Source organism: Haliotis asinina, chromosome 13 (assembly GCF_037392515.1).
Source record: "Haliotis asinina isolate JCU_RB_2024 chromosome 13, JCU_Hal_asi_v2, whole genome shotgun sequence".
In the NCBI taxonomy this organism is placed as follows: domain Eukaryota; kingdom Metazoa; phylum Mollusca; class Gastropoda; order Lepetellida; family Haliotidae; genus Haliotis; species Haliotis asinina.
The window spans coordinates 6,486,314-6,503,626 of record NC_090292.1 but is presented as its reverse complement, the minus strand read 5'-3'; the positions used below and the strand labels follow the sequence as shown (position 1 = coordinate 6,503,626).

Sequence of the window (17,313 nt, the reverse complement as noted above, 5' to 3'; positions counted from 1 at the left end):
TATTGAGAATTTAGAGATTGTGATTTTTTCACTCATTATTCATGCATTAAAAGTGAATATTAGCAGAACATAATTCCAGATTCAAAGACAGGTGAACAGTCAGTATTTTGTTACGTCACTATGTTCAGCAATGCAGGCTTCAATGCTGCGGTGCGTACTACTGATCAAAAGACGTTACAAAGTCGTGGTTCATGCTGTCCCAGTATCGGACCACCTCTTCTTTGATTTCAGCAATATTTGTCTGATTTTTCTTACTGACACTTTCTTATTGACACTTCCCTTCATAAGTTCCCAAACACTTTCTATGGATTTAGGTCAGGGATATAGCTTGACCAATTTAATAATGACATAGTATGGATCCTGAAGCAAGCTTGCCAATGCATTGAACATTTTTTTGTCGTTGTCCTGCTTGAAAATGCAAAATTTTCATTAGAACACGTGAGCAGATGGAAGTAAATGTCCCTCTAGAATGTCCGTGTATTGCTCACTGTTCATATTCCCTTCACATACACAGAGCGGCGATGCCCATATCACAGATATGCCACCCTACACTTTAAACTTCGGATTGCACTTTGAGCGCTGATAGAAAGATTTTTCAGTTTGTTTGGTCCATAATTTCAGTAACTGAATCTGAGAAAACAGCATTATACCAATTAAAATTTATATGCTGTAAGCACCAGTTCAACCTTCGCTAGTCGAAACCCTCGTTCAGGTTTCATAATCGGTGAAGGAATTCCTTGACCTTTCTGCCAGTCTATAGCATGCAGCTCAGTGCTGATTGTCTCCTTACAGACAGACACAGTCTCTCTGTCAATCATATTCACCGCCTTAAGTTTTCTAAACTCCCTCGTTTATTTTCAGAAACAAGAATACCAAGCCGCCTTCTGTCACCGACAGTCAATTTTCTGGACCTAACTGCGCCTCCCTGGTGCTCAATGCCACATCCATTTGCAATACTGACACGATAAACATTGGACAAAGGGATTCCTGTCTTTCTTGAAATCACTTTAGCTGATCTGATGTCCTCGTTATCATACTATAAACTCGGCTTCTTTTTCTCTAAATCAGCCATACTGGGGATCACTGAAAATGTCGTCTGCTAGCAAGTAAGCGAAGGGGGATAACTCTTCACAAACTAATGAAAAAGGGATTAAAGGAGTTTTCTCTCTTGAATGAAACCAAGCAGTTGATAGCTAGTCAAGTATATTTATGCTAGAAATCCATACACATATTCCTAAAATTCTCAGTGATTTCTATCATACTATACACCCCCGTTATTGAATAGAGTCATCTTGCACTGGCGTCTTTTTCTATGGTAGATTGCCATAACATACTTGGATCAACATGAATTTTTTACATTCATTTACATTACATTTACGATCCCTACAATCCACTGTTGTCACCTTGAGTTTTCCACTAAAAGATGTCATTGGTACATCCACAACAGGTCATGGATTTCCCCTGATTGATCCCCCCGACTTACGTTTGTCGTACTGTGTCCGACATTGACAGGTGACACAACCATTGTGGACTTGTCTCCCGAACGGGCAGTAGTTCTCACACTTGATCACCCTGCAGGAGGAGTTGGAGCTCACCACGGCGTCTGTAACATCACCAACGTCACGGTTACACGTGTGGGATCTTACACTCACTTCAGTCGAAAACGTATTCCACTTAAGAATGAAATGAGGTAAGTGTAATATTGTATGCATTAACGTAGATTTAATTTGTTAAAAAATAACGGAAACGAATATCTTTGACAGTAACTTGTGTATTGTAATGATTACAATAGATAACGGGGATTATATCTGGCAGTACGGTACACACTGTACTACTTTCTTCACGTGAGACCCCTAGGGATTCGAACCCAGACTCCCAATGTGAGGCAAGAAAGCGCAAGAGAGACTTGATCCACATAACAACCTCAGCTTCACGGAAGTCCGACACATACTAGTCGAACCGAAAAAAACTCCTGCAAATATTTATTTTTATTCACAGCCAGAGTTTGCTTTTTGTTGTTTTTTTTTGTTTTTTGTTTTAAAAAAAAAATCATCATAAATTTTACTTTTTGAAATAATATCTCACACATAGACCATCTTCAATTTGAAATCATTCCGATATTCTCATTGGGAGAGGAAAACCGTATGTGTTCAGTATTGTCACATCTGGTCTTACGGAGAGACTCCGGATGGGGACACACGTACTACACAGGAGAGCAGCTAGGACCATCACTACTACTACTGAATGTCTGTTCCATTGGTGTAGTCCCAATATGTAGTAGCGACAGGTCAACCTACTGTATGGCAGAAGTTCAAGAGGCCTGCACTCGCACACGGAGCAGCCGTACTCGTCCAGTCTGTGACCGTAGGGGCAGAAGTCGCAGTAGGAGATGTCCGGGCATTCTGGGGAAAAAACGTTGAGTAAGTCAAATTGTTGCGTGAGAGAGTGAGTGTGTGAGTGAGTGAGTGAGGAAGTAGTTGAGGGAGCTGATGGGTGAGAGAGTGGTTGGGTGTGTGAGTGAGTGGTTGAGGGCGAGTTGAGTGAGAGAGTGAGTGTGTGAGTGAGTGAGTGAGGAAGTAGTTGAGGGAGCTGATGGGTGAGAGAGTGGTTGGGTGTGTGAGTGAGTGGTTGAGGGCGAGTTGAGTGAGAGAGTGAGTGTGTGAGTGAGTGATTGAGGAAGTAGTTGAGGGAGTTGATGGGTGAGAGAGTGGTTGGGTGTGTGAGTGAGTGGTTGAGGGCGAGTTGAGTGAGAGAGTGAGTGTGTGAGTGAGTGATTGAGGAAGTAGTTGAGGGAGTTGATGCGCGAGAGAGTGGTTGGGTGTGTGAGTGAGTGGTTGAGGGCGAGTTGAGTGAGTGAGTGAGAGTGTGAGTGAGTGATTGAGGAAGTAGTTGAGGGAGTTGATGGGTGAGAGAGTGGTTGGGTGTGTGAGTGAGTGGTTGAGGGCGAGTTGAGTGAGAGAGTGAGTGTGTGAGTGAGTGATTGAGGAAGTAGTTGAGGGAGCTGATGGGTGAGAGAGTGGTTGGGTGTGTGAGTGAGTGAGTGAGTGGTTGGGGAGGTAGTTGAGTGAGTGACTGAAAGAGTTACTGGATGAGGAAGTGTCTGAGTAAATGAGTGAGTGAGCAAGTCGTAATAATTATTTACAACTGTTCCGTTACAGTGTAGTAATGTATTTACTTACCGTCGTTCAAACAATCACATCCCTGGCAGCCTTGGGTGTCGTTCCGGTAACCGTCGGGGCACTCTTTATGACACAATACTCTTGGACACACGACTGGGGAGGCAGCTGTTAACAAAAAAGGTTTCACATTACTTAATAATAAGGCAGGTTTCAGTCACTTAAGGCGGTAGGGTAGTCTTGTGGTAAAAGCGCCTGCTCGTGACACCGAATAACCGTGTTCGATTCCCCACTGTTCGATTCTGTGATATTGCTGGAAAATAACTAAAAGCGGCGTAAGTCCATGGTCGTTCACTCAACTAAAAACCTCAAAATCGATCTCTTCATCAGCATCGTGTGTTTACTGTTTAATTATCCATCAACTTTTGTTAACACACGTTCCTTGATGTATCGTTGTTCCAGTTATGATTTGCCCAAAGGAACCATTCCTTTGATAAAAAAAAGCTTGCAATCATACAATCGTTGAGAGTTAATTATTTAAACGTTGCCTTGGTGTTGTTTCAACCACACAGCGACCTGTTTATGGGTGAGTGAGTGAGTTTAGTTAACGTTGCATTCACCAAAATTCCAGCTGTCTGTAAATAATCGAGTGTAGATCGTCAATCCAGTGATCGACTCCGTGAGCATCGATCTGGGCAATTGGGAACAGATGACGTGTGCACATGTCAACTAAGTGAGAGTGCCTGATCACCCGATGCCGTTAGTCACCTCTCACGACAAGCATGGTTGTTGCGGAAAAGGTTGGGCAAGCCCTCAGTTCTATCTTAATATAAAGCTTTGCAATCTATCGGGCTTACATGAAAACAAATTGGCTTGCTACGTGCCTGAATCAGTAGAAAGTGAGTGAGTTTAGTTTTAAGGCGCATTTAGCAATATTCCAGCAATATTGCACCTCGTGAGACACGAGAAATGGACATCACACATTTTACCCATGTGGGGAATTGAATCCTGGTCTTTTAGGTAATGATCAAACGCTTTGACCACAAGCCTACCAAAATCGACCGAGCGGCATAGTGACGTATTGTAAAGGTATACAGTACGGTATGGGATTAATTTGCCTCCATGTACGGCGACAGTCGTCTCATTGTCATTCTGAATGTCTGTTGCGTGCAGCCGTGAACTAAATATACCTCGTGTCAACACAAGAACGCCATTTCTGTGTGGGCACATCACAGAAGGTGTTTACCAGCCCGCTGTATGTACTTCTTTCTCACGGGATGAACATGAATGCATTGAAATGGGAAAAACGGATTTTAAATAACGTAAAATGTAGCACGCAAGTTTGCAGTACTTTGGGAGCTTACGGAACGGAAGTCGTATTGATGTTCATATCCATCTTACTTGCCAGATTATAAACAACGCATGTCTGTTTGTTGTTTAACATGGCACAACAGGGAACATGATGCAGTGTGGAGCAGTGGCTATCGTGTGGACAAACATCTACGCTATCAGGATACAGTAAAATACGTGCACCAAACACGCATTTGATCTTAGATCAGATGTTTGTTATGCATGTCTAGAGTTATTCGCTGCCTGTAAAGAACATCACCATCAACATTTCAAGCAGCATGCACAATGACTTAACAAGTCCCTGTACCTGAGACTAGGTTGGTCAAATCCGGAGCCAACAACACTGGAATCAAATCAGCCCAAAGATGTTACACACAGGTACCCCTGCACTCAACATCTCCCTAAGTATCTTCTAGGGCGGTGGGGTAGTTAGTGGTTAAGGGTTTGCTCGTTACACAGAAGACCCGGGTTCGATTCCCCGTGTCTACAATGTGTTGAAACGTATGCTTTATTCATTAGACTACTCCCACCGCACTTACTTTCAGCTTGAAATATTGGAGTGATACTATAAATACACCTTGGTGATTTAGCCCCGTTAATTCGGACCGTAGCATGTACATGGTCCGGATGAACGAACATTGATTACAGTTTGCAGCTGTGCACGCTTAGCTATTTCCATTAGTTAGTGTCCGGTAAGTTGGGTGTCCGTATTGACGCCGTCCACACCAGCGAGGTTTGTCATAGATTGTTTCACGCTATACTCCGCAACAGCAACTGTGTATCCGAGGTAGGTCGAATCGGGACCCGACAGCCAAGAGTTTGGAATTACGAGTATGGATCTAGGTACGATGACATGTGTCAACCAAGTCAGCGAGTCTGACCACCCGATCCCCTTAGTTCTCTCTGAGGATAATAAACATGACACCCTGAACTTCAACTTCAACTTCAGCTTAAACAAAACTCACGTGCACTAATATAGTATTTCCATCAGTTTCAGGGACACTGCCAGTATCATTTCAGCATTATCGTCAAGAATATATATCAATAAAGCCACCATTTTGTACTTATTCGGGTTGAAATTGGTCCTCAGTAACCCATGCTTGTCGCAAAAGGCGACAAACGGTATCGGGTGATCAGGCTTTCTGACTTGCAGTCCATTTGAGTCAAAAGGGGACCGATGAATTGCAATCTAACTCAATCTAACGCAATTAATAAACATACTATACTTAATGAAACGGTGATCATCATCAAAACATCAGACGAACTCTGTGGGGTTTTATGGAATTGAAGCCCTAAAAATGAAAAAAAAGTTTAGCAAAGTATCATTAAAATGTTGGCACAGCTCACTATTTGTTACGAGGGAGGAGTACAGAGAAAGAGACAGCCAGAAAGGATGCAGACGACACGGCGCACGTCGACTCTTGTGCACTTTCCTTTCTTTGTAGGCCTCTGAACCTCTGAATCTTTATGCGCGAATCTACATACATAAACACAGGGAGGAGTCTCCGAAGTCTTCTTCATTTAACATTCATTCTATCGATCCTGATGTGTCGGTATTCTTAGAGTCGTAACAGTATTTACAGCCAGGGATTCCAACACAACGTAAAATAAAAATAGTCCTTTGGAAACATACATGCAAACATGCATACCAAGAGGTGTCCGCGTCTCTCGCGAAGATTGTGTTGAAAGAGACCGTAGTGCCCACCCTCATTTGAGACACTAACAATTCAAAATGTCATTTAGAAACCTTCATGCATAACGTATGTTATATTTAGGATTGTTTCTCATTAGTGAGACCAGTACACAGTTGTCAGTTTTCTGTGTTGTTAACGGCAGGGTGGCTGAATGAGTAGGAAGTGACTCAGCCCCAAAATGTATTTTCCTGAGAAAGCGTATTACCAAAATAAAACATGATCTTAATATAGTGCCAACTGTTGTTCCAATCTGACTTGTTTGTTTTGAGTGTTTCAAGCCGTTCATTCAACATTAGTTGGTGAAAGAAAACATCCGTGCAAGGTGGGACTGTTGCAGTCCTTGTGGACTACTTTAAACCCATGTCATCTGTAAAGCATATTACATTAGGCCTTTTCGATTACCTTTCCACAGTCTATTTACAAATAATCTTGACAGTTTCAAAGTTTTAATAAAATCAAGAATAGCTTTTTGAAACATGTCACTTGCGAAGAGAGAGCGTCACCCTGAAACGCGAAACGTCGAAGATTCGATCGCTTTGCTACATATTTAAAGGGGCGGTGGGTTAGCCTGATGGTAAATGCGTTCACTCATCACGCCGAAGATCCGTGTTCAATTCCCCACATGGACACAGTGTGTAAAGCCCATTTCCGGAGTCCACCTCCGTGATATTATCAATTATAGTAACATAAACAATTTAAATAGCGTCCTGTATGATTTAGAAACTATAACGCATGTCATAAAATACTGATTTTGTATGGTAGATGGTAGATCGTTCCAAAGTACTGCTGCAATCTTGATGAAGGATTGGTCACAATATAGTGATCAGAGCTGCAGATTGTGATCGAAAATCGCGTTGGCTCATAATGAGTGACAAGCTCCTTGAGATATACCGAAGGAGTGTTATAAGTTGTTCACTGGTCGGCAGAAGAACATAAACACACAACGAGGGTACATCAACCCATGGACCCGGGGTCTAGTGAAAATGTACTTACCTTACCGAACACCTCAATGTTAATTTTGAATTGATTGAAGCACGGAGTACACACCTTTTAGTAGCCATCGCTAGATTTTGTACACAAGAAAACAGTAGTAGATTTACCACCCTTCCACTGATTTGCATTCGCAAAGCAGTGGCAATTTACGCACATCATTCATGATTCAGTATTATTCGGGACAAAGAATTAGTACCACGATGTACCAAACAGGTGCTCCAGTCGCGATGTTGTGGGAATACAGCTACAAGCTTCGTACAACCACTAGTAGAAATGTATATTTATTCTAGTTCTGCGTGTCAGCGTTTATTTGTTACAGTTTAGCAGTTTCAGAGTGCGCTATTGGGGCAGGTGCAAGACGCGCTGACTGGTGGCCATACAGATGCAGTTTATTTATAATGTACTCAGCTTTCTAAATATGACCAGGGAGAGAAGTTTGGTCACTTTTAGAAGATCTCCAAAGTGTTTCAGAAGAAACGTGTCCAGTCTAATATAACCGTTATCCACTAAGGCCTTGAATGGTATTATTGTAGAATCCTGTGTCATTTGCAGAAATTCTGCCGTGGATATTTTTCACGAGAAGAATGTGTAGACAAGTAACAATGAGAGACGCCTGAAAATGTAATGTGGTATATGGTGAGGTGGGATAAACGAACGTCAACAAGAATCCGTCACACATCAGCGAAAGTCACATATTTCGCCTTAGTCATCTAGCATTCGCATATACATGTAGTCTGATAACCGATAAAAATATCTGCTTTAGCTGCTACTTAAGGTACTGATTAATTTGGTTTCACAATATAATTTATTGTGAATTAAGGAACATATCTAGTGCACAATGTAAGAATTTATGAAATATCTGACCAATTTTGCTTTTAGAATATAATTTGATTTGAATTAAATATATTTATTGCACAAAGGAAAAAAAATTATCATGAAATTTCTTTTGCCAAAACAGAAAGGAACCAGGCCACAAAGTGCAGAATTTTGAGGCCATACTCTTTACATTTTGCCAATGTTTAACGTTGTCTTTGATCGTAAATTTAATATATCCATGATAGGTCCAATGTGATTTCCCAGCCGCAGACATAAGCGGACACAACAAAATGTTAAACGATATTATGACCTGTTGGGTAATGTCTGTCCATGCAGCAGATAAAGCGCAAATAAATCACAGAATTAAGTAACACGTCACAATTTAATCCTTAAAACCGTAAAGTATAGAAACTATGTGGCCTCTTTCTGACAAAAGGTTTGACAAAATTCAACATGCAGCGTCATGAATATATTCTGAGGATGTGAAAAGTAAACTTCCTTTTTCGAAATCTCAAAATTTAAACTACCTCACCCAAGGCCCACTGTTCTGGTTCCCAGAATAAGATGGTAAACCGTACATATGAATAAGTACAATCAAGATCTTACTATTCTGCATGTAAGTAATAAAGTAGTTTCTGGGAAGATCTCATCTCTGGTCTTCGGCATCCAGATCTACACCAACTGAGGGCATTCTAATGCTATGTTCCTAACAACATCAACAAGTAGCCATAACAATGGTTTTATACTAGTTGCCGTACAATGGTTGTGTGCTGAAGATATTCTACAGCTTTCAAAACGGCAGTTAAAAAGAAAAGCTTTGGAATTGCTTTGCGTAACTATGGATTCAAGTTATAAATCATCGTTACCTCATACGAAAAATGTTGGTACTCCGTTCAGTTTTAGCTGGGTCATGATGGGCGGATTGATATAGTCTTCATGTCGGTTTTCAGTTCAGTTAACGGGAACTATAGACAGTAAATCCTTATGACTGAATCACCTGTAACCTACAACAGCTTCATCGTACACACTTTCATGGATAAATGCAGATAAGATTTATACACAACCCACGCGTAGGAATACATACTGTGTGTGACATGAATGAGGTGTTATCTCATGCAAATTATTTCTCCAAATAGATAGACAAAAAGAATATAGCCACTCAACAAAGAGAAAATAGAGGATAGTATATGAGTGCCCATGTCACAATATGTTTACAACACGAGTGTCTAAATGGGCACGAATGAAATATTATGTTTAATACCGAAGTCGTCAAACTGGAAAATAAACGCAGACATTCCTTCAAAGATAGGCTGGCTACTCACAGTTGCTGTATGCAGAAAGCAGCGTCACAGAAGAAACGTGACGCCATTGCGTTGTTCCTGACGTCACGTCTCTATGACACTGTGATATTTTGTCCTAGGGCATCGTATAAAAGTATTAAGCAGTCTTCACACGACAAACTAAAGTTCGAAAACACGTTGTCAAACTCGAGCTTGAGAGTGTGACCTTTCTAACAAATCGCCACCAACACCAATTTCAGAGTTGCCAAACTGTTGTAGTGAAATCAGATCGATCTCTACAACTCAGCAAACTTTTTCATCACTTTCGGTGTTGTCAAACTCGAGCTTCACGACTGAGGTGTTGTCAAACTCGAGCTTCAAGACTGAAGTGTTGCTAAACTCGTGTTGTTCAGGCACGACCAATCGCAGTCAACGAAATTGTCACGTGACCGCACCGATAGAGCCATAGCGCTCAAATGACACGAACAGTTGACAACGTGTTTGACGTGTGAAAGCTCGAGTTTGCTTTAAACTTTCAACATGTGTTGTCAAACTTTAGGTTGCCTTGTGACGGCCGCTTTAACTCCTGTTAAGTAATAAATAGAGGATATTAAATAAGCGCCCATGTCATACTATTTTTACGACAGGAGTGCCTAGATATTGGTATTTCCCGAGCGAGAGCGAGGTATATATCGATGTCTAGGCACTAGTGTCGTAAACATAGTATGTTGTTGGCAGGAATATAAATATTCTGTTTATATTACCGAAGTCGTTAAATTGAGGAAAATAAACCCAAGTCTACTATCAAATATGGGCGTCGCCGCATGTAGAACGCAACGTCACATAACTGTGACGTCATGGCATTGTTCATGACGTCACGTCACCTTGACAATGAGCTGTTTTGCCCAACGGCATCGCATGAAAAATATGAACCCTGATATGTTCGCCCTCGTAGGTGATAAAAATAAATACCCCGACGTCTTGACAACGGATCTTTTGCTGATAAGTACTGTAGGTGAAACTTGTTCCCTTCAAAGGGACAAGACAGGGTATGCTTGTCTGACATTACTGTGCAGTGGCCCTTCCTTGTGCAATACGATGAGAGTTTTTTCTGTCTCAGTAATATCAGCACACACCATAATCAATCCACCGCCATATGACGTCATAGACATGACATTCTTTTCAAATTTCCCCAGTCTCGATCACGTCACTAAATGAATGGAATACATAAGACATGATCAGCTAAGATAACCACTGTGTTGACGTTACTACCAGCAAACCGTCATTTAATGGCAAAATGACGTTGTGGAATGCGCCGCACAACCGAAAGGGCTCGGAAATGAAGATAAGTGGCATGTAGACACTACTTTGTATTCCGACCCCTTGCTCACAGTCAAACACCTCGGGAAAGTTTGAAAATATATGATTCACCTCTGAACTCAATTTCGGAGAGGGCGATCGTCAGCATTTTAGGTACTAGTATAACTTGTCCAACATTGACCGTATTGAAAACTGCACGGAGACGTTTGTCTATAACCTATGTATCAGATACAGCATTACCAGTTTATTCGGAAACAATTGCTGATATCGCATAATGCGCAGCTGTATCAACAGGATTAAAAGCAAAATTGATCTGAAGAGTTGGCTCGACCATATTTGATAGCATCAAACTCAGGAAAATCTCTTTCACACATAAGCGTGGTGCCACCCTGCGGGAGAGATGTAAACTATCAGATATGTTTTGGTGGATAGTTCATTTACAGACGTAAACGATCTTTCTTTGCATAGCATGAAGTTTCTTCATTGAACACCAAGTGGTACATGCCATCTACCCGTGGGGATACGGTACAGACCCGATCTTCAGCAGTCCTTGCTGGTCTACACCCGTGAAGATCCGGGTTAGAATTGATCTTCAGCAGTCCTTGCTGGTCTACACACCCGTGAAGATCCGGGTTAGAATTGGTCCTCAGCAGTCCATGCTGGTCTACACCCGTGAAGATCCGGGTTAGAATTGGTCCTCAGCAGTCCATGCTGGTCTACAGCTGTGAAGATCCGGGTTAGAATTGGTCTTCAGCAGTCCTTGCTGGTCTACACCCGTGACGATCCAGGTTAGAATTGGTCTTCAGCAGTTCATGCTGGTCTACACCCGTGAAGATCCGGGTTAGAATTGGTCTTCAGCAGTCCATGCTGGTCTACACCCGTGAAGATCCGGGTTAGAATTGGTCTTCAGCAGTCCATGCTGGTCTACACCCGTGAAGATCCGGGTTAGAATTGGTCTTCAGCAGTCCATGCTGGTCTACACCCGTGAAGATCCGGGTTAGAATTGGTCTTCAGCAGTCCTTGCTGGTCTACACCCGTGAAGATCCGAGTTAGAATTGGTCTTCAGCAGTCCTTGCTGGTCTACAGCTGTGAAGATCCGGGTTAGAATTGGCCTTCAGCAATCCTTGCTGGTCTACAGCTGTGAAGATCCGGGTTAGAATTGGTCTTCAGCAGTCCATGCTGGTCTACACCCGTGAAGATCCGGGTTAGAATTGGCCTTCAGCAGTCCTTACTGGTCTACATCCGTGAAGATCCGGGTTAGAATTGGCCTTCAGCAGTCCATGCTGGTCTACACTCGTGAAGATCCGAGTTAGAATTGGTCTTCAGCAGTCCATGCTGGTCTACACCCGTGAAGATCCGGGTTAGAATTGGTCTTCAGTAACACATGCATATCTTATTAGGCGACTGATGGGATAGGATGGTCAGGCTCGCTGACTCAGTTGACTCAAGTCACCGTATCCCATGTTCGTCGATGCTCATGTGGTTGATCATTGGATTATCTGGTCCAGACATAAAAATACTGACACTGAACGCGACTATATGGCATTAAGTTTGCATAGTGCGGCGATAAACAACAAACAAGCAATACAGATTGCATACGGCTGGCCTCTAGTGTTTACGAGTTGTTATTGAATGCACATATCTGTAAACGGCTTTGCAGATATAATGCATATGATTAATTGATTTTTCACCACGTTTTGCAATATGTAAAGTAGATATTATGATAGATTAAATATCCTGTAACATCCGTGACGTGTTCCATCGCACCCTGTGACACAATAAAACAACACTTGATAGAGACCGTCCAACAGTGCATATATCATGACATATTCTAACCACGACGCCACTGGAACCTATTCACATCTTTTTGATATTATGGGTTCCGAGGCGGAGCTCAATAGAAGAGTGGACAGTACTGGCTGAAGAAGTTGACATTAAACACTCAAAACCTACTCGACATACCACCTGATTGGTGGACCAAGCTGACTGTATACACATGCTCTAATACCCAAACCGTACACTACATTCTAAGAAAGAATCTTGTATATTGCCAAACTATTGTTGGAGGCTCTCTGCGCTATTCAGAGTGTGTAGCCCTGTAGGTGTGTCGGAGCAGGTGCTTGGCTACGCGCCAACGCAAAACCATACATACTTCCTGCAGTTGTGCAATACACGTGGATTGCAGGATGGTCTCTATGCAAAGGAACCTGACACTCATGACTGAATAGACCTTTGTTCACAATCACAAAGCATTGTTACTGGCAGTACTAAAGCTATGTCAAGATGTAAGATGTACATAAATCATTAGCTCAAATGGAAGCGGTCTTAAGATGACGAGACAGTCATTATATTTTATGTACGTCTTCGCATCTAAGAAAATCTTAAAGAGATACAGAAGAACATAACTTTGTCATTAGTTTAAATTGATTTTTTTTGTTGTAGATCGATTCGCTTTTCCTTCGGGAAAAGATTATTTTAATTAAGCGAGTGTTCAAGGGTACATAACTATTACCGTTTTATGTCAAGATTGTGAACATCGAAACTTAAAAACCTCTTATCCTCCACGGAGGATACGGACCACAAACATAGTTAGGCCAATCTTATATTGCGGGTCCTTCTTTGACAATGCACTAAGGTTATTGTCAGTCACTTGTGTAAGCTTAGTGCAATGTTAAAGAATGGGAATTAACATGAACCTTATATAGTAAAGGTTGCATCGTGAAAGGAGGTTCTGGTTGGTAGAGATGACGAAGATCGTCTAACATATAACCATATGTGAAGCTGGGACTCCATACATTGAAGTGTGAAGACTTCTTGCATAAGATCAGTTGTACAAATTTACACTGTTCTTGTCTCTTATATGTGAGCGGGGACGTAGCCAGTTTGTTAAAACATGCACACTGTGTTGCAGGCCGAGTTCCAATTTTTACACGAAACATTCATTTTGTTTCTTTATTTGTCTAGTCTGCACTAGACAATGCAGTGATCAACAGCATGAGCATCGATCAGCGCTGTTGGAATACAATAACACCTCTCAACCTCTTACAAGAATTAACTGGTTGATGAAGATCAGTCGGTAGACCCGGTCCGAATTTTATATGAAACGTTTGGTTTGGTCTTGGTGTGTAAGGCCACCCTCAGCGGTGTAATTACTATATGGCAGCGGTGTGCAAATAATAGTTTGCACCATACAATCCAGTGATCAACAGCATGAACATCGATCACCTGATCGCGTTAGTAGACACATTCAGTCTAACAATAACTAAAATGGCAGCATTTTGTAAACAATTGCTTCTGAAAATCTAGTGATCAACAGCATGAACATCGAACAACGCAGATGGAATACGATGTCATGTGTCAACCAGGTCAGTGAAGCAGATCACCTGATCGTGTTAGTAGGAACGAATCACTTGAACAATGACTAAAATGCGAAAAAAACCGCTCACAGTGTACAGACAGAAGGGTACAGTCTTATTGCTGAATAGACTGAACATGTTTGTTGGTGAGGATGTCAGCCATCTGTACAGGACAAACCTAAATGACAATGAAACAAGCCTGACTTTTTGTGGTGGTAGTCACAGTCTATTTAAGCATGCTCTCTCAAGTTGCAATCGATTACCAGGATTCTACAGCTACTGCGGAAACCACTCTTACACGCGTACACGCCTCGTGATTTCTAACTTCTGTCAACGTAATTCAAACAAGATTGAAATTGTGATCTGTTGAAAGTATACTTCACTCCGTGAAATAGAATGACATAATTATTTTTGTGCTTAATTTTGTTTCAAATTTGTTATTCTCTGCATGGGGAAAATCGTTAGTTAAATTTGAAATAAGTATTTGAAATTCTATTCTGTTGGTAAAGTTTTGATTGGAATTCCTCAGACTGGTACATTTTCCACAGATTTGGATGTTGATAAACGTCAGTTACTTCATCAATTCATATGTTGATGTTGGATCTCACCTTATGAGTAAAGTGCAGGCATACCGAAAAATATACATATAAAAACTGCGTTCAAACTGCTGTCGGCAAACTAAGATATTTTCATATCTTTTAAAGAGAGTGTTTCCATTGTGTCATTCCTTGCACTTGAGTTAAAACGGTACCTACCTGCATATGCAGCAACACACACAAGGACGACAGTAACAGCAGCCTGCTCCATTGCTAATTTAATCCCGACTTCGTCTCAAACCTCACTACCTTCTCGCAACATCCAAACTACGTTGAACGCCCATGGCAAATACATATACAATTGAGCACAAACCGGTTTCGGTTGACGCAACCGGTTTGAAATTGTAAAGCTCGACATTTGTAAAATAGCCTCCTTACCTTTTCTACAAAAACTATATGTACATAATAATTAACTAGAAATCATACATACCGATTCAGGCTCAGTTCTTCTCTGCTTTCTGCAGCCTGAGAGCAATTAAGACGGATCGCCGAAACCGGTTTGTTAAATTTGAGGCACAACTGAATCCGGTTTTTCAGTCGTGTAAATATTCGTGAATACATTTTGATACAGTTAAGAGTCACGGTTGTGAAAAGCAGTTCTGAAAGTGAATAATATCTATATAGCCTTGCCCTCATTCCCCTGGATACGTACTGCGGTTTATGTAAACTCCTGTTGTCAACTCAGCGATGAGCGCACAATCTCCCGCGCTTAATCTCCTTTGATTCAGGCGCATGTGAAGTGTTCTGATATGTACACAGTTTTCGCGACATTAGTTTATACGTGTACTTAGACTAACATATGTAAGAATTTGATTATGATATGTACTCTAAGTGATGGGTATTTATAACTACAGCAACAATGTGGCAATTATATTATCAAGTCTGAATTGCATGCTACGGTAAGTCACACACACAAACACAGACACACACAGACAGACACAGACACAGACACAGACACAGACACAGACGCAGACACACGCACACACACACACACACACACACACACACACACACACATACACATGGGTTTCAGTTAAAAAGATTATATCAGGTATTAAGGTTGATGGCATTCTTTTCCATTTAATAACTGTCTGATACAAAAGTCACCAATGTTGCATTACCTCAAATCCTCCAAAATATTCAAATAAAACCACATCAATGTACATCTCACTTCAATACACATTTCATGAATCTCGCGAACTGAGCATTTTGTTGAAACAAACTATAGCTCACCTGGACTAAGCGTTAAGAAAACAGCGAAATCACACTCTGACTATGTGAGACACCAGTTTTGACAGAATCTGGATAAGTGACAGGACACCGCAACAACAACGCCACCACAATCATCAACAATCAGTGGAAGGTCCGGGTTCGATTCCACACGTGGGTAAAATGCGTGAAGCCCATATCTGGTGTCCCGTGTCGTGATGTTGCTGGAATACTGCTCAAAGCGGTGTAAAATTAAACTCACTCACTTATTTTATTGTAAGCACTGACTCACACTTAATTAAGTGGCCGATAGGCGGAAGGATAGCTCATTGGGGAAAGTGTTCGCTCATCACGCTGAAGATACGGGTTCTATTTCCAACAAGGGTTTCTGGTGTTGTGCGTCGTGATATACCTGGAAAGATTGACAAAAGGGGCGTAAAACTAAATTCACTCCCTCACTCACTTACCAAATGGGTGGGACATTTCCTCGTGTTGTTTAACCATGTAAAGTGTTTTCCTAGGTAGTTTGTGGGTAGTCTACGAATACATTCCCATTGCCACCTCTTAACAGAAGAGACCCGTGAAGTTCCGAGGTAGAACAGAGCTTCAGCAACCCATGCCTGCCATAAATGGCGACTATGCTTGTCGTAAGGGACGACTAACGGGATCGGGTGGTCAGGCTCGCTGACTTGGTTAACACATGTCATCGGTTCCCATTTGCTTAGATCTATGCTCATGTTGTCGATCACTGGATTGTCTGGCCCCGACACGATTATTTACAGACCGTCACCATATAAGTAGTTGGAAAATTTGGAGCATGTACATCCATTATATTACTGAGTAGTATAATGTAGACTGTACGAGGCGATGACAACACTGACATCATGACGTCATGACGTCATGACGTCAGTTACCAAGGATACGAATGGTAACGACATACGAGAATGAATGACGTAGCGAGGTCAATACAACAGAGCTTTTTTGTGACCATATTATTCCACATTGATTTGCTATAAAGTACAGCAGAAAGTTTCATTCTCACTTGAACAGATTTTAATAAATTCATTCAGGAAGGTAACATTTGTTTTGGTGTTTAGTATATTATAAGTTATTCATGCAATATACATAAGCTTCATTTGGGAATCAAAGCATGGGACAAGCATTACTTCATTATCCTTGACCTTGATGTTCTAGTCATTGCCCTGACATAGAAGGCTCGTTTTACCGCATGGACTGGTGGCTTTCTTACGGGCTGCTGGAGACGAGAAACACAGAATTTAATACGGACGTCCTATTAGTGAAATCTTGACAGATGCTTTATTGCGTATTTGGACATTGTTTGTTTCCATTCATATTGCTTTGAAACCAATCAAATATTTGGTCGGAGCAAAACCAAAGAAAACAAACACTCAAAGGGTCTAATTAATCCGAATGCTGCAATACAGCGGTAAACTTTAAAAATAATATTATTTTATATATTAAACATTCTTTTTATATAAATATTTCCACTGGATTCACTGGGTCGATATTTCGTCTTGAATAAACAAGTACGTCACAAATAAAGTTTACATCAATTTTCTCCC

At 41.4% G+C, this 17,313-nt stretch overlaps 1 protein-coding gene across 1 annotated transcript in view; it reads right to left on the bottom strand.

The window, feature by feature from the left end:
• The window catches only part of LOC137260388 (cysteine-rich motor neuron 1 protein-like), a 33,826-nt gene extending 19,094 nt beyond the window's left edge, over positions 1–14,732 (bottom strand). The window contains exons 1-4 of the mRNA XM_067798056.1: positions 14,681–14,732; positions 3,180–3,284; positions 2,298–2,402; positions 1,484–1,603 (exon numbers count right to left, since the gene is read on the bottom strand). Of these exons, the coding sequence (XP_067654157.1) occupies positions 1,484–1,603; positions 2,298–2,402; positions 3,180–3,284; positions 14,681–14,732 (382 nt within the window). The remainder of the gene's footprint in view (positions 1–1,483; positions 1,604–2,297; positions 2,403–3,179; positions 3,285–14,680) is intronic.
• Between the last annotated feature and the right edge of the window lie 2,581 nt (positions 14,733–17,313).